Here is a 20,936-nt window from a genome sequence, read left to right on the forward strand (position 1 = left end):
CAAACTGACGGTTGAATTCTTGTTGTTTTTAAATATTACTTTGTAGTGAATGTTTAAAAAATAGAAACACTTATTGCTCATTGTTTTTACTGCTTTCATTTCTGCTTTAGATAAACCAGTAATAAATAAGCATTAATTTATCAGTTCTTAAAACATATTCTGTTTTGTCTCCGAATTAGCTGATGCTACTATGACATTTTCATAAAACTAGACTTTAGGACGATACTTAAATGAAATTTTGATGTTGGTTTTCTGTATCAGAAGATAACCTAAGTGGTTTTTGGTCCTGAAGGGTCCTGGTCTGACTGATGAGCAAGTCCTGCAGCTCTGCAAAGGCGTGGTCACGGCCCAGTTAGCCCAGTACGCTGCCTCCATCCAAGCCAAGTGCACTCAGGGATGCCCCATCAACAACCAGACACTGATTGGTCCTCCAGGAGCCCGAGGACCACCAGGACCACCTGGCAAAGCTGTGAGTGCTTCTCCAGGTTCACATCACTGATGAAACTATCAGCTCATTTCTCTAGATGTGTGGCCTGATTACCTTTCCTGAAATATTCTAGAAAAGATATATTCACCAAAATCTCAAATATGGTTAGAAGATTCATTAGGAACATAAAACGACCTTTGCTTAGCCTTATTATGTTCACCATTTGATGGTGGGGTTTGAAATATCCCGACCTTTATTGGTATTATTTAGCAACACAACTGAGGATAATGATGCTTTATTTTTCATCCCAAAACATTTCACCTTGGATAGATATTGAATCAAGTTCAATGAAGTTACCACTAAACCTGTATATGTTTATATGTTTTCTGCCGATTTAAAGAAACTAAAACATGAGACAAATAATCCTATAGTTCAAAATATGATAGACATTTGGTATGTTGTAAAAAAGTGGATGAATATAAATGATAACATTTCTTAGTTTAGCCCTGTTTTGGGAAATACTTCATTTAAACCAGGAATGATCCAGGATTCCAGATTTGGGCAATAAAGGGTATTTGTAAAATAGACAATCCTTCTAACGAGGGAAGAATTATGTCTTTTGAAGAAATCGTTTTGAAATTTAATATATAAAGAATTTTTTTTTTCTAATTTTTACAAATAAGAAATTTTATTTTAACACAAAATCAATCTGTCCAATGGTCACCTCTTACATCTCTAGATGAACTGGTGACCAAAAATTGCATTAAAATAGGCTTAGTTTCAACATTTTCTTATCTGGCTCTTCGGAAACATCAGTGTCCAAACTGGTTATGGAAAACGGAGGTGAATATAAATATTTCATATTGATATCGGGCATTTCCTAATGGAGACGTAGATCTAAATATAAGAAAAATGGGTTCCAATAAAATATTCGTAAATATGTATGTAATGTAAGGTAACTTTATGTACAGGTAATTTCTGTTTTAAGTGTTTTTATTTTCTTGCTGAAACAGAGTCTATTTGGTGCAGATGGGAGGGGAGTGTGAAAACTCATTATTGTTAACTGTAAATGTACTTAATCTTTTTTTCTTTTGTGCAAAAAATAAAAAAGACATTGTTTAAAAAAGAAGAAAGAAAGAAAAGATAAAAGGCCTAAAAAGCCTCTGTTTTCTGCACTCTTTTACAACAACCTACAGGTAAATGCACAAAACATCTGCTTTGGAAATTTTAAAAAAACAGGGACCAGTTTAATTAGGTTCACATTGTTTAGGCTGTATAGTAAAATTATTTAATAATAATAAATGCATGAATAAACATCTTGAATTCCCCCTCAGTTTTATGTTGTATCATCATACTGTTGGAGCTGCATGTTTTCTTGAGCTGGGTTGGCAATCAGGCGATGATCATATTGAATTTTAGTAAGTGTTTTAAACCTTATTTATTGGGAGGTCAAACTTTAACAACTTTTCTGCTTTAATGATCAGGGCAAAGCAGGAAGAACTGGAGAAAAAGGAGCCAGAGGTGTTCAAGGTCAAAGAGGGCTGGAAGGACAAAAAGGAGCTGAGGGTGGCAGAGGTAAATGCACCTGCTTACTGCAGGGCGTAGAGACTGACCAAATCAGCAGTTGGTTTGATAGTTTTTTTCTTTGTGTGACAAAAAAGTCAAAACAAAAGAAATCTACATGGGAGGGAATATTTCTTTGCACAGCTGTATGAAATTGAATATGCCCTTATTTTCTCCTCTCAGATCCAGTTTGGTGTTTAGACTCATGGCTTTTTCCCTAACTGTTTTACTTGTTTCTCCCAACAGGGCCAAATGGAGCTAAAGGCATTACAGGGGATCCAGGTAAAGGCCTGCCAGGCCCCGATGGACCACAGGGACCCAGAGGTGGGATTTTCTCTCTCTTGTTTCCTAATAACATTTGTGGAAAGCTGCAGAAAACTAAATCTTTAAAAAAATTATCTTGATTATTTCTCCTGTTTCCAAAACATTTAACAAACCTGACTTGATTTTCTCAAAATATTCTTGGAATACCAAATAAAAGGAGCTTGTAGTTTTATTTAAAACTTCGGGAAGTTTAACATTTCAGAAAGGCCTTTTCTGAATGCATTCAAATTCCCATGACTTTTTGCAGGTGAACATGGCTACCCAGCAGAACCCAAAAATGGGATGGAGGGACCACGTGGGCCTCGTGGCTTCCCTGGTCCAGTTGGATCACCTGGTATGGTTGGGTTCCCAGGCGTGCCGGGATTTTGCGAGATGCGGGACTGCAGTATTTATGCGCCAGTGATGCGCAAAGAGCAGGGCCTGGTGAAAGGACCTGCAAGTTCAAACATCTGAGCCTGAACAAAAGCTCCAAGCAGTTATGGGAGAACAGAGTTTCTTCTTGCAACACCTGGATTATCGCAGTAGTGACTTACATTTATTGGCCTCTGATGAGAAAATGTTTTGGGCAGATGTGATACAACCGATGGTATAAATTGCCACAGGTTGGTCCACTGGGAACTGAAACCAGAGAAGCCTTTCATTTGGGCCAGAAAAAAGGCTTTAGATGAGAAATCCTGCAGAGGCTCATTTTCATTCATATTTAAAATCTGCTCCAAGTTGTTCTGGAAACTATTTAGTGTATTATGTTGAAATGTAAACCTAGGAAAAAGTAAATTATTCAAGAAAGATAGCTTCTTCATGTTTTTTTTTTTTTTCTTCTATTAATGGAAAAACAAATTCTATGTAAATAACATAACATGTAAAGAGTCTAAAGATCATGTGTTTTTGTTTCAGATAAACTATCAGATCTTTTTTAACCCCAGTGTGAAGTGTCACAGTTGTCCTTTGTTATTGACTAACTAAAAACAGTATCTCAATTACTTTTTTCATGAACAGGAGAGTACCCCCACGCCCCGGCCCCACACACACACACACACGAAAATAATAATAATAAACAGCTCAAATATAACGTTTAAGGTCAAATAACATTGTGTTGATGTTGATGCCATGGGTTGTGCAAAAAGTGAATGTAATCATGGTGACATGACATAGTCCTCAACCTGTTCCACCTTACGCCACATCATGAAAAATATCAACAAATAAACAAATGTAAAACGTGTTACTAAAATAGCATAATTAACAGATTGGCTGTTCTTTAAATAAATCATACAGAGTGGGTTTGATTGTGCAAAACAATTTTTATTGTGAAGCAGCGACACAGAACAGTTCATGTTTGGCCCATTGTTAAGGCAGTTCATTATAAAAAACTGAGGAATATAACTGAGTGGCAATGAGGAGGGTGTTTCTTTAAAGACGTTATTTGGATGTCATTATTAAGAGACTCATTGAATTAAATTAAGTGTAGAAATAACTTTTACATGGCTCAGATAACTTTTTTTAAAACAGTACATGGATTTACTTTGGCAAAGCATGATAAAAAATGACACTATAAAAAGAAAGAAGTAACTATTTAAAGTTTGCAGCGTTGCTTATACCTGGCTCATTTATGGAGAATGACTGTCTATGTCAATGATAATGCTTTTTTCTGTTAATATAGAGTTTTATTGATAACAGATACCTAAGACTGAAGATAGTACCATAATTTAGCTTAATGCCAGAGTATAAGAGGTTAGACATTTATAAGAAGACCTAAGATGGTTATGGAGCAAGAAAGAGCATCACTGGAGTGTCTTAGCTAATCATCTAAAATCCGCTGATCTTTTCTTAAAGGTCAACAACGTTTACTTTTACTACATCTAGATTAGTAGGCCGTTGTGCTTTACCAAACTATTAAAATTAAATACTTTAGAGCTTACAAAAAAAATTTTGAATATTTCATCCTTCAAGTAACACCAAAAATAATATAAATCTAAAAAACTGTTTCCTATGAGGTAAAATGAAAAGAGAACTTAGAAGCAGGAAATTAATACTTGAGAACAAATAAAAGGAAACAAAAGCAAAATACAGCGGAGGTTCAAACTGGTTTATAAAGAAATATGCTATTAAAAGCTATAATAATAATAATAATAAATAAATTAATAATAATAAACTGTATGAACAGGAGCAGTCATGTTGTTATTTATAATCAATACAGAGAAATGCTTAACTGTTTTCTGCGTTTAATATTTGGTCCCTATTTTAAAAGATTGATTACTTCATAAGCTGTTTCCCATGGATATTGTTTTTATTCTTTTAATGCTTAGACGGTTTCATAAATTTATAAAAGTCTTTATGAACATGTTTTTTGTAATATTGTGGACACTGACCCTACTTTGGGCACTGTTGCTGGTTTTATGGGTTTTCTCATGGTTTTTAAACAGTTGGACTTTTTTTTATGCTAATCAATCTATAACATCAACTTCAATGCACTAAAAGCGGCACTGTAGCCGTCTGCTTCTGGCCTTAAACGAGACGAAAACACAAAGAAACACTAACACTGACCTAAAATGGCACAAACCTTTTAACGAAGCTGAGAAAATACTTTAGCCAATAAATATATAAAATCTGATGTATATAAAACTATGTGTAAAAAATGTGCAGCATATGTTTGACTAACATTGGACGAAAGTTGGTTTACAATCAAAGATAACAAAAGCAGCAAATAATCATTCATTATACCTTAGACAGTCATTATAAGTTGGTAATATAATGTTGTTTTTAACAATGAATAATATAATAATAATAATAAATATAAATGTTAAAATAGTGTCACATGAACAAGCAGCACATTGACAACTGTTGCTTAATAAAAGTTGTTTTTATTTACTGTTTAGTATTAGGTGTGAAAACGTTTCACATTTATTGGAAACATTTAGGAAATACTATCAGTTGTGATAACTTTTATTTTCAACATGTATTAGTGTTATTAATGAGCAATGTTATATGGTTATAGCTTTCATTTTGACAGAATTAGAGTTAGGACTGATGTTAGTACTACATCCACCACAGTGATGTGCACATATTAGATCAGTGGTGTTCAAATTTCTTTCCACATGGACCAAAATCACCAAGTTGGAACTACTCACAGGCCACAAGAAATATATTATTTCTATAAATTTAATATTTTTTTCTAGTTACCTGCTTAACAATAACTAAGCATGCTCTATTTTAATAAACAAACAAAGTAGTCGGACACTTTGGAGAAAATGGATCTGTAAATGAGCGTTCATCCAAAAATTTTAAATTAATCCTATATGTAGACCGTTTTACTGAATGGGCGCACTAAGGTCTGCTGTTCAGTAAGAGTTGTTGGATGTTGGGTTTCTACTTACTATAAATATGGAATGAAAGAAAGCAACATGGTTAATAATAATAATTGTAAATTGCTCTTAACATTTAAGAAGATTTTAATTTGTCTGTAAAAATGTCATCAACCGCCTGTGCCGGCAATATTTGTACCAACATCCTTCCAAGGGCCACAAATGGCTTTGGACACCCCTGCAGATGCTCTTTGCTGCTCCAGTAAAGTGCTTCTTCTTGCTTCAAACATTTTCCCCAATAAATAAATAAAAAAACAATCTAATTCAACTATTGGGTTCCTTTCTATGCGAACATAAAATAGTCAGTCAGTCATTTTCTACCGCTTATTCCATAGTGGGTCGCGGGGAAGCTGGTGCCTATCTCCAACAGTTAGTGCTTTTATATTTCATAACGAGAACCTTGTTTAGCCATCTAATTATAATACTTCTAAAAGACTTCATTTAGGATTTGATTAAAAATGAGTTGAACTTTATCAAAGTCTAAAAAGGAAAATTCACAGTAATAAGATATTTTTTCTGTTACCACCTAAAAATGTCAGTGCTTTTAAACCTTCGCTGCCAGTGTTTTGTTCCTCAGGCGTGTTTTTGAACACAGCTCATGGTTTTATTTGCAAAAATTCTGAGAACTTTGACTCAGGGGATGTGATCGAAAGTAAGTTAATCGTCTATTTTACAGTACCGTTGATATTTTCATTAGCAGACTTGAAAACAGAACACTTAAAGAAACACAAAATGGTATCAAAAGAAAAGTGCAAAGAGTTACTTTGGAAAAATCGAAGGAAGCCTTTCCCAAAAACCAATATGCATAAGACTCAGTATTTTTGACTGTGTTTAAGTCAACTTGATGCATAATTTATGATTTAAAAAAGAAGAACTGATCAAAATGAACAATTCTGAGAGATGAGAATAAAGTGCAGAAGTTAGCAAGTAAGATGAAGATTTTCTATAGAGAAACTGCTTCACAGACTTTGTCAATGCATCAACTTGGCTGATCTTAACTGATGTAGCGCAGACGCCATCCAGTCGTTACAGCAAGCAGCAGCAACCCAACAGAACCTGAAATGGAAAGAAACAAACAAAAAATCAGTGCAGAGGTGCTCTAACTCTCCAATCATGACCTCCGTTCAATTATATGATTTCAGTCTCAGCCTAGCACGCACTGCTAAGCCCAAAAGTATTCATACGTCCCGCAAATTTAGATTTAAAATTATTTATTCAATTAGAAAGTTTGCTTCTGATAAGAAATGAGACAGGTATCTCTCTAGTGATGATAAAACAATAATGTAAAAGGAGAGTCAATAAAAAAATTATGGATCTGATTTTGTTAAAATTTATTTAAAAAGGCATGTTGAAAATTACTTCTCGATATTTAATGGCAAAATGCTAATTGGCGTCACATCAACCAGATCTTTCTCATAATAGCTGAGCAGCTTTTTGTCATGTTTCTCATATCTTTGGTGATGAGCTCCACCTTTTTGATTTTGGAAGGGTTCTTGCCATCACCCTAATCTTTAGCTCTCTCCACAGACTCTCCATCAGATTCAAGTTGGGACTCTGGCTGGACCGCTTCGAAACAGTAATATTACTTCCAGTCAGAAAAAAAATTATTAAATATTATTTCAAACCTAATCCTGCCAAGGGTGTGAATAAATCTGGGCTTAAGTATAGATAAAACATATTATTTATTCCCCAAAATACTAGACACCAGCTTCTATGCTATGAAATGTAAGTAAATGGATCCCTAATAAGTTCTGGTTCTGTCCCAGGGCCTCCTCCCAGTAAGACATGCTGAGAAAACCTCCAAAGGGAAGAGCTGAAATATGTAAAAACTCTGGTACAAGTCCTATTGTTGATATTGGACAATCTTTAATGGTATTCTGAAGAAATGTTGGACTCAGTTATTATTAAGATAGGTGCAAAGCAAAGTGGCTGTGATTAAAAGCTAAGAAGCCCTGCTGGACAACATTTATATCAAACATTGTTGCAGGGCCTGTCAGGCAAAGTTGTGTATATTAGGTATGCATCAAGTCAAAACTATTTGAATGGACTGTGAGTGGGCTCCTGCAGGCCAGAGGGATGTGAGCCTTTATCTGGAGGAAAACTGTTGCTCCTTTTTTGCATTTAAGATTTGTTTAAAATGTACTTTATAGAATTCCTGGCTATTTTAATCCATCTAATAAACAATAGAAGCTGAAACAATGACACCATTCATGAAGTATGCCTGATAAAAACTGTCAGAAATCAGATTTTTTTAAACAACACAATAGGGACTTACTTTGAATTCCAGTTGGCATCCCATTGTATAATGGGAGAGGGCACATTTGGGCAAGGTAGGTTACTCGTGTCTCCTTTATCCCCTGTAAACAAGAGTTTAAGGTTAAACACACTCATGCTTTTATATATATATATATATATATATATATCACTTTAAGTTCTCACTCTAGCAGAGTTGGGTTGAAACAAATATTAGAAAGCTGGAAACGTACAGTGCACACAGTTACCACGGAAACATTCACACATCCATCCAGGATCATCCGATCATGCTCGATTTCCTTGCATGGAGATTTACAGCTCCTGGTGTCACCAGAAATTTCAGCGATGGACTGCAGGAACCAATAGAAATCAAGTGGTTTTACTTCAAAGCAACACAAGTTTTACAGCTGCTGAGTGTCACGTGGCTGCAGAGAACAAGCAGAACATAGAACATGTGGGGAGAACGTGCAATAACCATTTTTAATGGGTTTCATTCAAAACAAGAGCTGTTTCTAAACGTTTGACTCTCAGTATTTGTGATTTACACTGACTGATTGCCTTGTTATTCTTTGAACTAAAATATACTGACTTGTTGGTATACAGGTCCTTCTCAAAATATTAGCATATTGTGATAAAGTTCATTATTTTCCATAATGTCATGATGAAAATTTAACATTCATATATTTTAGATTCATTGCACACTAACTGAAATATTTCAGGTCTTTTATTGTCTTAATACGGATGATTTTGGCATACAGCTCATGAAAACCCAAAATTCCTATCTCACAAAATTAGCATATTTCATCCGACCAATAAAAGAAAAGTGTTTTTAATACAAAAAACGTCAACCTTCAAATAATCATGTACAGTTATGCACTCAATACTTGGTCGGGAATCCTTTGGCAGAAATGACTGCTTCAATGCGGCGTGGCATGGAGGCAATCAGCCTGTGGCACTGCTGAGGTCTTATGGAGGCCCAGGATGCTTCGATAGCGGCCTTTAGCTCATCCAGAGTGTTGGGTCTTGAGTCTCTCAACGTTCTCTTCACAATATCCCACAGATTCTCTATGGGGTTCAGGTCAGGAGAGTTGGCAGGCCAATTGAGCACAGTGATACCATGGTCAGTAAACCATTTACCAGTGGTTTTGGCACTGTGAGCAGGTGCCAGGTCGTGCTGAAAAATGAAATCTTCATCTCCATAAAGCTTTTCAGCAGATGGAAGCATGAAGTGCTCCAAAATCTCCTGATAGCTAGCTGCATTGACCCTGCCCTTGATAAAACACAGTGGACCAACACCAGCAGCTGACACGGCACCCCAGACCATCACTGACTGTGGATACTTGACACTGGACTTCTGGCATTTTGGCATTTCCTTCTCCCCAGTCTTCCTCCAGACTCTGGCACCTTGATTTCCGAATGACACGCAGAATTTGCTTTCATCCGAAAAAAGTCCAGTGCTGCTTCTCTGTAGCCCAGGTCAGGCGCTTCTGCCGCTGTTTCTGGTTCAAAAGTGGCTTGACCTGGGAAATGCGGCACCTGTAGCCCATTTCCTGCACACGCCTGTGCACGGTGGCTCTGGATGTTTCTACTCCAGACTCAGTCCACTGCTTCCGCAGGTCCCCCAAGGTCTGGAATCGGCCCTTCTCCACAATCTTCCTCAGGGTCCGGTCACCTCTTCTCGTTGTGCAGCGTTTTCTGCCACACTTTTTCCTTCCCACAGACTTCCCACTGAGGTGCCTTGATACAGCACTCTGGGAACAGCCTATTAGTTCAGAAATTTCTTTCTGTGTCTTACCCTCTTGCTTGAGGGTGTCAATAGTGGCCTTCTGGACAGCAGTCAGGTCGGCAGTCTTACCCATGATTGGGGTTTTGTGTGATGAACCAGGCTGGGAGTTTTAAAGGCCTCAGGAATCTTTTGCAGGTGTTTAGAGTTAACTCGTTGATTCAGATGATTAGGTTCATAGCTCGTTTAGAGACCCTTTTAATGATATGCTAATTTTGTGAGATAGGAATTTTGGGTTTTCATGAACTGTATGCCAAAATCATCCGTATTAAGACAATAAAAGACCTGAAATATTTCAGTTAGTGTGCAATGAATCTAAAATATATGAATGTTAAATTTTCATCATGACATTATGGAAAATAATGAACTTTATCACAATATGCTAATATTTTGAGAAGGACCTGTATATTTGCACAACAAAACATGTACATGGTAGATATATGTATTCCCATTTAGGGACAACAATGTGATGCATATGAGGTGCACTACATGGTAAACAGAGAGATTTTGGACACATCTTTGAATGTTAATGCTGGAATAGCAAGATGTTTATAATAATAGTTAATTATAACGTTATTATTTGCTGCCGGGTTTAGTTGGTAGTTTAGCTTTGCAGGTTGCAGCCTTGTCGTGCATCAGTGTTTCCCACCATTCATTTTTAGTTGGACTCAGATCCAGACAGTTTGGAGACCTTGTCACTGAGTCGATCTGTCTTTCCTGAAGAAAAGTTTTAATGAACTTTCTTGAAGTTAAGTTAAACATGTTTGTTTTCTTCAACTATCTGTTTCATTTGGATGGCATTAAACAAACATTCCAGTATCATCTTCTTGAGCAAGTTTGCAGATTGAGAGTTCACCACTGAAAACCAGTTTCATGCAATCATCCACAGTCTATGGCTGCTTCTCTTCAGCCCACACGGGCATTGTTTTCATCAATTATGGTTGTAGTTTGGATTTTCTGTGTAAAACCCATTTTCTTCAGCTGATTTATCTCACTGCCACAAACTTTCACTTCTGCTTCTGCCCATTTGTCTTTCATTTCTAATGTTTAAGGCTTTGGGTTTTCAGTCCTGCTCTGGTTCTGTTCCTGGTCCACCTTAATGCCTTTCTGCCAGAAACCTTCCTGTTTTATTTGTGCTTGCCCTAAATTTTAGACCCAGCTGCCTGGGATAAACCAACATCTTTTGACACAATCTGTGTTTATTTATCTTTTTAAAGGGGTTTTAAATTATTTTCCCACTGTTTTACTGTCTGACAGCTCCTGTTGGCACCATGTTTCCTGACAATTAGCCATCTTCAGCAGCCTTTTAAGGTCATCCAACAATCTCTTATAACTGCAGAATCATTTGTATAATTACACACACTATATTTGTGTTAGAAATACAGATTTTATGGAGATTCGATAATTGTTTCCTCTCTTTTTTTCTTCTAGTTGACCATTTACTACAATAATGTTGTTTTGAGGTATATTTTACAAAGTCACAATGTTTCGTTGTTTTGTTTATTTCAGAATAAAATAGGTAAATGATCGTATTCGATGACTATATTTTGAGCAGGGCATTGTAATGTCTGGACTCTGATGTGTAAAAACAAACCAACACATTTTTCATTTAAAAATCAAAGCTTTTCCCAACTCAAATTTATTGATTTTTTTCTGTTGCTTTTATATAATTCTGGATATCTGATTAGAAAATATTAACCTTAAACATCTGGAAGAGTAGTTCTTAATTAAATTCCACAAATAATGAAATAATGCAATGTAAAAACGGGTTCCCAACTTAAAGTGTGATTAAAGAGCCATTTCACTGCTTCTTAGGATCAGGACCCATTTAGGTCCTGCTTTTTTTTTTATCTTAAACTGTTAAACTTTTTAAATAGTGATAGAAGTATCCTACACTAAATACAGATTATTTAAAGCACAGTTTGATACTTCTGTTCAGTTTCTATACTGTACATTAAAAAGACTAACAATTGTACTTCATATTTTGACCCAGTTTAATAACCACAGGTCCGGTTCAGCCTAAATGTACAGTTATTTACAGTCCAAGAATGTGAGCTGAGCCTTTGTTGATTTTAGACTAAGTGTGCATTCAGTCAGTTCAATCATCAGAAATGCAGATGGGTAAAATGTTTGATTCAAGGCTTGATGTGGCAAATCAAGGGTAAAACATGGCATTTAAATATAAAAAAAAAACAACAGTTGTTTACAGCTATTTTTCTTGATAAGAGTGACATTTTAGGGTGAATTTTACCATTTCATTTGAGTTCCATATGTTCTCACATGAAAGATTATGCAAGTAGCTCACAATGAGGTCGCAGCAGGAGAACTCTGAACTTCTCTCCTGTACTGCAGACCAGCTGCTCACCAACCCAATGGCCACTAAGAAGAAAGAAGAGAAGCACCAGGTTGCAAATGTTAAACTTCATTAGCTGGCATTTGCCTGTAAATGAATCATTTTCACTCTGATTCAGACCCCAGGATTCAGTTTTTTTGGCACCTTGGTAGGTGGGACAGTGTTTTATTTTAACTGCTTTGTTTAAAACAACAGCAGTTTGTTTAAAAAAGGCAAGAAAAGCTCCTTTTAACAGCTTTTTTTCATACACATAAATGCCCTGGGAAGATTGTGCATTTTATTCCAAGCCAAAATGTGAAGAAAAAGAGATTAAATTTGGTCTGGTCAACACAGGGCAAACAACCACACTGATACCTAACAACAAACTCATGTAACCAATTCACTGAACAGTCATGGTTTTGGACTGTGGGAGGAAGCCAGAGTACCCAGAGAGAACCCATGCTTGCACAGGGAGAACATGCAAACCCAAAGCAGAAGGCAAAGCAAGGCAAGATTATTTGTATAACACATTTCTGCTACAAGACAATTCAAAGTGCTTTCAATGATGAAATCATAAGAAAAGAAAACTTATAGGAAAAAGGTACATTACAGTGGTATGAAAAATAAAAGTAAAGAAAAGTTGGACTACAAACTGAAACTCATAATGTTTTAATTAACACTTTGAATAGAACAGTCAAAGGCACCTCCAAACGAATGGATTTTTAACGTTCATTTAAAAAAACTCAGGGTTTGAACATTTTTGCAGTTTTCTGGAAGTTGTTCCAGATAAGTGGAGTCTACGAACTGAATGCTGCTTCTCCATGTTTGGTTCTGGTTCTGGGGAAGCAAAGTAGACTTGAACCAGAGGACCAGAGTGGTCTGGAAGGTTGATACAATGACTACAAATATGCATTTTGATGCTAAGCCATTCCGTGATTTATAAACTAACAGAAGTATTTTAAAGTCTATTATCTGGGGCCAGTGTAGGGACTTTAGAACTGGGCTGATGTTCTCTACTTTCTTAGTTCTAGTGAGGATGCGGGCAGCAGTGTTCTGGACCAGTGTTTTAAGCCTGTTAATGTTCTTCAGATGATAGAAGGCTGACTTAGTGATTGTCTTTATGTACCTCTGAAGGTTCAGGTCTGAGTCCACCACGTCACCCAGATCTCAGATCTGATCTGTGGTTTCTAGCTGTAGTAACTGAAGCTGCGTACTGACTCAGGATCCCTTCATTGGTCCAAAAATTAGTCCTTCAGTTTTGTTTTTATTCAGCTGAAGAAAAGTGTGGCACATTGGTTTGTTCTATGGATCTAGTCAATGCTTGAGTGGGTTCACAGTCATCTGGTGACATTGTAATGTAGAACTGTGTGTCATCTGCATAGTTATGTTAACTTATTCTACCAGAAAGACACCAGGCAATGATTCAAACAGAAGACCTACTTGCTGCAAGGCAACAGAAAAACCAACCGAACCAAGCTACCCCGACCCTTAGATCCAAACAGAATAATCTTGCTTTCATTCTTCCACATAATTTCTCTTTAGGCCAGTCAGGGTGCTCTTCAGCACATATTAAGGGAATAAGCAGGGGGTTCTTTCTAATTGCTTGGCTTCACATAGACGTTTAATTGTTGCAGTACTCACAGCAGGTCGCATAGACCTTCCTTGATCACGCTAATGCTAAAACGCTTAAATCAACGAAAACATTTGTTCTTCAGGCATAACAACATAAACAGGGATCGTTAAACCTGTATTGCTTTGATATTCGCACTATCGAAACTCTGGATCTTTAAAAGTTCCTGGTTAATCTTGGGAAATTTTTCAGTCTCTCCACGTGTATGAGAAACCAAAACAGTTGCGTCACCTTTGACAGGGGAATTTCCTAGACAGCTTCCATGTAACTACACGCTTTCCCTTACAACTATCACGGAAAAACTACGGGGAATCCCTGCATACTTTCACTTTCAAATAACTGTTTATTATTGTTGTTATATCGTTATTATTATTATCATCATCATCACTATAATTACTCTAAAACTCTAAACATTGTTAAATGAATGGCCAGAACCGACTTGGCGCTTTTAAAAATGAAAGAAATTGGCTGTCCCATTCTGACCGCTTCATTTCTGTTTCATCCAGATCATCTTTTTCCTACACATAAATGCAGTCGTTTCATTTCTATTTTAAAGACTTAACAAATAAAGACTGTGCGCAAATTAAAAAAAAAAGTAGCAACAAATAACTGGACCGGTGTTCGGTTAAACCGCAACCCCGTCGTAAGGATGGCCGTGTAAATCAGGTAATAAAATCTAAATGTTAAAAATAAGACCGTAGCCGCGTACTGATACTCACTTAAAGCAACGAGTATTAGCCGATGTCCCATTGTGTCTCTGAGGACAATTGTTACAACCGACAGCGGGGATAGATGTTTGCTGACAGCCTGTAAATGTTAGACTGAGCGCTCGAGGAACTTCCCGCTCACCGCCCTCATCACTTCCAGCCGGCTCTTGCTCCGGCTGACTGATGAGGACCGATCAAGACATTTCTGCTTCTTCCTTGGTTATTTCTGTGTTTTCCATCTAGCACATAAATAAATTGAACATACAATATAATACATACATATAATAAATAAATAAAGACATACGTTTCTATTAGGAACAAAACAACACTTGCAGAATAGAGAAGTGACGTAATGAAGTCCCGCCCACCCACAGAGTGAGAGGGTTTATAAATGAGTGTCAGACCTTTGAAAAACCACTCCTAGTTTCTCAGTCTGTTTATCGTTTTTGGGACTCTGCCTTTCTCAGCCTAGCCATCAACATGCTGACACCACATCTGCTGAGCCTTGCTCTGCTGCTGTCACTGAGTAAGTGTTTGTAGTAATTCTGATTTTTGTCTTTGTGCCAAATCTGCTGTTTACATACACGAATCCAACAGCTGAATGCGTTTCTGTTATTAAAACTGAAAAGAAAACGTCCTGAGTCATTCCTGGCTTTTCTCATCAGCTTGCCTGGCATCGAGCAGATCTGTCAGTGAGGACATGGTGGAGGTTTCCTCGGTCTCAGGTCAGAGCTCTGCCCTGGAGTGCAGCGCTAAACACAAGCCCGGAGTGCGGTACATCTCTGTGAGGTGGTACAAGGTAAAAACACCCGCTTACTCAAACCTTTTCTTCAAGGGCTGCATGCTTTCAGAGAGGGGTAACCATGCCTGTCATTTCCTGACACCGGGAACTTCTGTTCGTCTCGGTTTGATTTCCTTTAAAGGCTTCATGATTTACTGGCAACACATTTTGGTTACGCATAGCAGCTGCACCTGCAGGACTAGAGGTACAGCAGCAGTATTGATTATTGAAGCAGACTCTTATTGTCCCTGTTTCTACAGAGGAGTCAGATTGAAACTGCAGCTACTTGTGCTGCAGTTTAAATCTGACTCCTCTGTAGAAACAGGGACAATAAGAGTCTGTGTAATTATTAAGCCCCACGTTATTCAGATTTCAATGTGTTAGAACCACTATATATAATTTTAGTGCTTTTATTGTTTTATGTAAAAGTTTTAAACCGCCCCTGAGTTCTTTTTGCTTTGCTTCCTTGAACAATATTTCTCCAGACCTTCTCTCTGAAGGGTTTTCTTTGGACATTTATTTTTGACAGCCTTTCTTACCTGCATAGGACTGCATATTGAGCAGTGTGTGTCTAAAAATTGGTAAGATGAACATTTGGGTTATAAGAAGAAAAAAATGAAGGCTTAAAAAGCAACTTTCTTTAGCAGATGACTAGCATCTGAAAGTTTTATATCTAGGATATAAGAAAAGTAAACACCTGACAGAACCTGAGAAATGTGTCATCCTTTAGTTGATTATGCAAAGTTTTCTGCTATTAGCTTTCTGAATGACCGTGTTAAACCTAAATACAATTTTCTGTCAAACATTTATCTTTGGTCATTTTCAAAGATTCAGCTAAAATGATGAAAACTCATTGTGTCTGGCTGCTGTTAACAAAGAGCCTACAGATCCCGTTTAACTTGATTCTTTGCCAAGTCATCTGTTTACCAGTACAGCCTTTTAGTTTAGAACCATTTTAATGTCAGTCAGTCAGTCATTTTCTACCGCTTATTCCATAGTGGGAGCTGGTGCCTATCTCCAGCAGTCTATGGGCGAGAGGCAGGGTACACCCTGGACAGGTCCCATTTTAATGTATTCCTCTGAAAATGGTCAGGACTGAAAAGGAATGAAAAAGCAACCGACCTTCAATAAAAACTTGAATAAGTCTCAGAAAGTCTGAAGAAATATTGTTACAGGCCAGTTTAAAGATTATAGGTCTGGTCTTTGGAAGCAAAATGCACAAGTAATGAGAGATCATTTAATACTTTTGCAGAGTACTGTTAATAATAACCAATAATAAAGTAGTGTTGGTGAAATAAAAAAAACTGGTCCAGAACTATTCTGTTGTCTATATGTAATAGCAGAAAGTATTACTGACTTTGAAGTCAATACCTCTGTGTTTGTTTCTGTTCTTAAACATCTGGTGTCAAATTCTTGCTCTGATCCATCAGTGTCCTACAAATATCTAACACGTGTTGCGATGGTTTCACAGCTTGAAAGCTACCCGTCTCTTCAGCGCAGTGGCCTCCTGACCAGAAGCCTCCCGAACGGCACAACCAGATGGTACAAAGATGCAACCAGAGAGGTGCATCTGCAGGGTGAATCCCATGACATCTTCCTGCCCAACATGACGTGCAGCGACAGTGGAGTGTACCTGTGTTACCTGGTTGCTCCGGTGGGAGAACAGAACCAGGAGGGGAAAGTTATGCTCACTCTGACAGGTAAAAGATTACCTCAGGGTCCAGTGGGTTTTACCCCAGATCAGGGCTCATCTGTGGTGCTTTTCCAAATTTTTCATAGCATTCCAGCTAATATTTGAACAACATGGGTTAGTTTCTGTCAAACCAGCTTAGCAGATCCTCTTTTAGTTTGGTTCTTTAATCTGTCAGGACAAAAAATATCTTGGTTTCCATTACAGTTTACAGTGAAGCCAAATATAACATCAGTGATTTAAATGAACATAAACAGGCCCAGGTTACAGTCTAATACTCAGGCTGTATGGTGCTGAAATATGGCACCCCGTTAAAGCTGTGGTAATTCTGGTCCTAAAATATGCAACATGTCTACCAGCAGTGATTCATCCTGACTGTTTTAAATATTTCAGGACTGCCTGTACATTTATTCTAATGTTGTGAACACCCTTTATGTTGGAGGTTCTAATCCATTCTCTCTGCTTCCATCTCCAGATTGTCCTGCTGGCCCAACACATTCCCCTGATGGCTCCATAGATTCTCCTGTCAGACCCGAAACCCCTCTGTTGGCAGATACAGTTCTGGTTATTTTTGCCTCAGCGCTGCTGGTGCTAGCACTTGCCATATCCTTCATGAGCTATGTAAGTGGAAATAACTGCTCTGACTATGATTTCACATTGTTTAATGTTTGTTTTACTTACCAGTCTTTATTAGTGATTCATGGCTCCACATTTATTCCTGATCTAACTGTAGTTTCTTATCTCCCTCCATAGAGATGTTTGAACAACACAGTCAAAGGCAGAACTCCAGCTAAGAAAGAAATCTTTCTGAACGGGCCACTGAAACCACTTCAAAAAAAGGACTTAATGTTGATTTACACTTTGGGTCCAAAAACGTCCAAGCTGAACCATATCTGTGTCTGAAGACTGTCAGAGGAGTAAGATACAACAAGCCCCCTTACAGAGAGCCAGCACATAAGCGAAGAGAAGGTGATCTGTGGAGAGGGGATCAGAATGTCAGCTGGGTTCATCATGCAGGTCGATCTTCCAGGATGCTTGGTCTGTTTCTGCCCAGAACAGCAAGCTATTCAGCAGGATGCTATTGCTTGGATGCTCCATACACCAATCAAAAGCAATATAAATGCGCTGTTAGCTGCTTTATGTGCAGGATGATAGATGGCTAAAGTCTATCTGGATAAGACTGGTAAAGCGGTGGAAGCTCCTGTTTTTCAGGCTGCTGTTCTTACTGTGATGTTTATGATCCAAAAGATGTGCTAATTATTTTGCCCCTTCACCATTTCATACCTTTGCATATTTAGTCGTTTAATATCTGACGTTTTTTAGCTACAAAATTTCAACAGTTCATACCGGCTTCATCAGCCATTGAAGTGGGTACATTATATTCAACTCATATACAGTAAGGAAATGTGGTATTATTACTCCAGTAATTTACTCCAGTAATTAATATCTACCAACAGGATTTCACTTAGAGTAATTTTGGTTTGATCACAGGGCATAATCTGTCATATTTCGTATGTCAGCTCATGCAAATGCTCAGTCGTACTAAAACAAATTGAAAATTAAGCTTTATTGTAAACTTTTAAGAAAATAATGCGCAATCCAATTAAATCATTACTGAGATTGAAGCATTTTTATTACCATTTATCTCCATAGTTCAGAAAAATATTTAACAGAGGGGGGGGGAAATCTGATATGTTGCAGTATATCCACATTTTGTAGGTATGAATTGGAAAAAGAGATGGATTGAAATAACAACGTTTATGGTGAAGGGGTTAATTGACCCAGAGAAACTCTTTTTTTTTTTTTTTTTCTTCTAAATATAGAAATGAAATAATGTTAAATATAAAAAAAAACGAGTAGAAACACTAACTGACAAAGGCTGTCAATCTGTGATGGATTACACTGAGTTGGTTTTACTGAGACACCGGTAGGTGTTACTGCGTTTAGATAAAAGCTGCTGCTGAGGTATCCAGAATCCAGCTCTTTACTGAGTTGAGTTCTTGTTTCATGTTCTCATGGTGTGTGTGTGTAGAAGGTTATTTATTAAAATAGGGATCTAATTAAACAGAGTTTCAGGGTTTGGTGTTCTGTGCTTCTAGACTTGGATTATGTATAGAAATCTTTTTTTAAACCAAGGTTGTTGGAAGTTTTCTTTATACCACTCTGGTTGTTTTGTTTGTACAAATAGGAAAGTATGAAACTGTGTGGGTGGAAATGAACCTGATTACCCTTTAAAATGATGAACTGAGAAGTGATGACATATCGAAACACCCACGTTGTGTACAAATTTAGTTCTTGGGAAAGTTATGGGTGTTGATCCCTTAGTTCTGGCCTTTTCATGAGCTTGAGACTTTTAAAACTAAATCTTTGGTTTAATCTCGCATTTGGTCGTACGTTGCTTGAAAAAAAAAAAAAAAAGTTTGTTATAAACATTAAGAACGTCAGCTATAGGAAAAAAAAAATAAATTAAAGCAACAGAAGAGGAACCTCCAACGTCATTTAACCACTGTGTAAATGGGAAAGTCCATTATAATCTCTCTGTTTGTTTTTTTACAAAACCCAGAAGTGGAAAAAGGAAGTAGAAAGAAACGCTGTGGCAGCTAAAACTGTGTAAAAAAAACCTCACTTAAACATGTGATGTACAATAGCACTTTTTGTTACATTAAAATTGAAATAAAAACTACAAATTAAGTGTGGGTTTGTGTCCACTCTGTACACCTGCCAATATTCGGATAAAATACTGTAAAATCCTTGGAGAACAGAAATGGTTCATACAGCATATATTAACTGAACTTTTAAGGAAACATTTGATCTGGATTTGTAAAAACACACAGTAACATTGCTATAACTATTTAAATGTCCTGGGAAGGTCATGATACAACTCAGTTTAACCAGTAATGAGCCAAAGTGGAAGCTGTTCAAAGTACCGATGACAAGGCTCCCCAAATCTTCACTGACTGCAAACTTCAAACTGTAGCTGTCATGAGGCGCTGAGTGTTTTTAGGCCCAACGTGCAGATCAAGAGCATCGAGCCACATGTTTTAATGCAGTACTTTGTTTCAAATAAATTCCAGTATCACATACTGAAATAAGTTTAATGTTAACTATGCTACATATGACTTTACATAACCATATAACCAGTTAGATACAAGCTGACCACCATGTGGTTGTATCTGAGTTGGTAAAGTTCCGTAGTACTTCAATATAATAGTATTCTCACAAGTTATTTTGATTCTATTGTTTGCACAATATGTATGTAATTAATTGATTATCTGATCAATTGTCTGATAATAATGAGCTTAGGCCACTGTATTTATTAGTTTATTATTTTGAGGTGTGATAATTTGTGTTGCAGCGAATACCTGAGCTGTGCAGTTGCTTCAAAATTCTTCTTATTTTTTATGTATAGTTTTCTTAAAAGTTATCTTGCTTGATTAAAACGTCAAATATTCATTTTAAATGAGATGTTATGAGTGTTGCCTGTTTGCTTGTAATGTATAATAGATTGTTTCATGAGAGTCGATCATCTAATGGATTCGGAATGTATCCGTTTGTAGTTTGGTAACAGCGTTTCCTTCTCTTTAAAGGATATAATAATATGCCAGTGGGCAGTGATATTCTAATATCTGCTCTCTTTAAAATTTCCGGTTTGATTTTTCCGTTTTTTTTTGGTTTCTGTGAAAGCACCACCTCACTACATTACTGACTTAATGTTAACTATGCTACATATGACTTTACATAACCATATAACCAGTTAGATACAAGCTGACCACCATGTGGTTGTATCTGAGTTGGTAAAGTTCCGTAGTACTTCAATATAATAGTATTCTCACAAGTTATTTTGATTCTATTGTTTGCACAATATGTATGTAATTAATTGATTATCTGATCAATTGTCTGATAATAATGAGCTTAGGCCACTGTATTTATTAGTTTATTATTTTGAGGTGTGATAATTTGTGTTGCAGCGAATACCTGAGCTGTGCAGTTGCTTCAAAATTCTTCTTATTTTTTATGTATAGTTTTCTTAAAAGTTATCTTGCTTGATTAAAACGTCAAATATTCATTTTAAATGAGATGTTATGAG

General features: G+C 36.9%; 2 protein-coding genes across 3 annotated transcripts in view; both read left to right on the forward strand.

The window, feature by feature from the left end:
- Positions 1 to 3,236, forward strand: part of zgc:113232 (uncharacterized protein LOC541546 homolog) — a 29,872-nt gene extending 26,636 nt beyond the window's left edge. For both annotated transcript variants that reach the window (XM_047361514.1, XM_047361513.1), the window contains 4 exons: positions 293 to 469; positions 1,912 to 2,002; positions 2,237 to 2,314; positions 2,562 to 3,236. In XM_047361514.1, coding sequence (XP_047217470.1) covers positions 293 to 469; positions 1,912 to 2,002; positions 2,237 to 2,314; positions 2,562 to 2,767 — 552 coding nt within the window. In that variant the 3' untranslated portion in view covers positions 2,768 to 3,236. The remainder of the gene's footprint in view (positions 1 to 292; positions 470 to 1,911; positions 2,003 to 2,236; positions 2,315 to 2,561) is intronic.
- Positions 3,237 to 14,770: 11,534 nt separating this feature from the next.
- cd83 (CD83 molecule) lies at positions 14,771 to 19,540 on the forward strand. The gene is made up of 5 exons (XM_047358228.1): positions 14,771 to 14,904; positions 15,044 to 15,177; positions 16,631 to 16,859; positions 17,325 to 17,470; positions 17,603 to 19,540. Exons 1-5 carry the CDS (start codon positions 14,859 to 14,861, stop codon positions 17,750 to 17,752), a joined length of 705 nt encoding a protein of 234 aa, XP_047214184.1. The 5' UTR covers positions 14,771 to 14,858; the 3' UTR covers positions 17,753 to 19,540.
- Positions 19,541 to 20,936: the final 1,396 nt, after the last annotated feature.

Source organism: Girardinichthys multiradiatus, chromosome 3 (assembly GCF_021462225.1).
Source record: "Girardinichthys multiradiatus isolate DD_20200921_A chromosome 3, DD_fGirMul_XY1, whole genome shotgun sequence".
Taxonomy (NCBI): Eukaryota; Metazoa; Chordata; class Actinopteri; order Cyprinodontiformes; family Goodeidae; genus Girardinichthys; species Girardinichthys multiradiatus.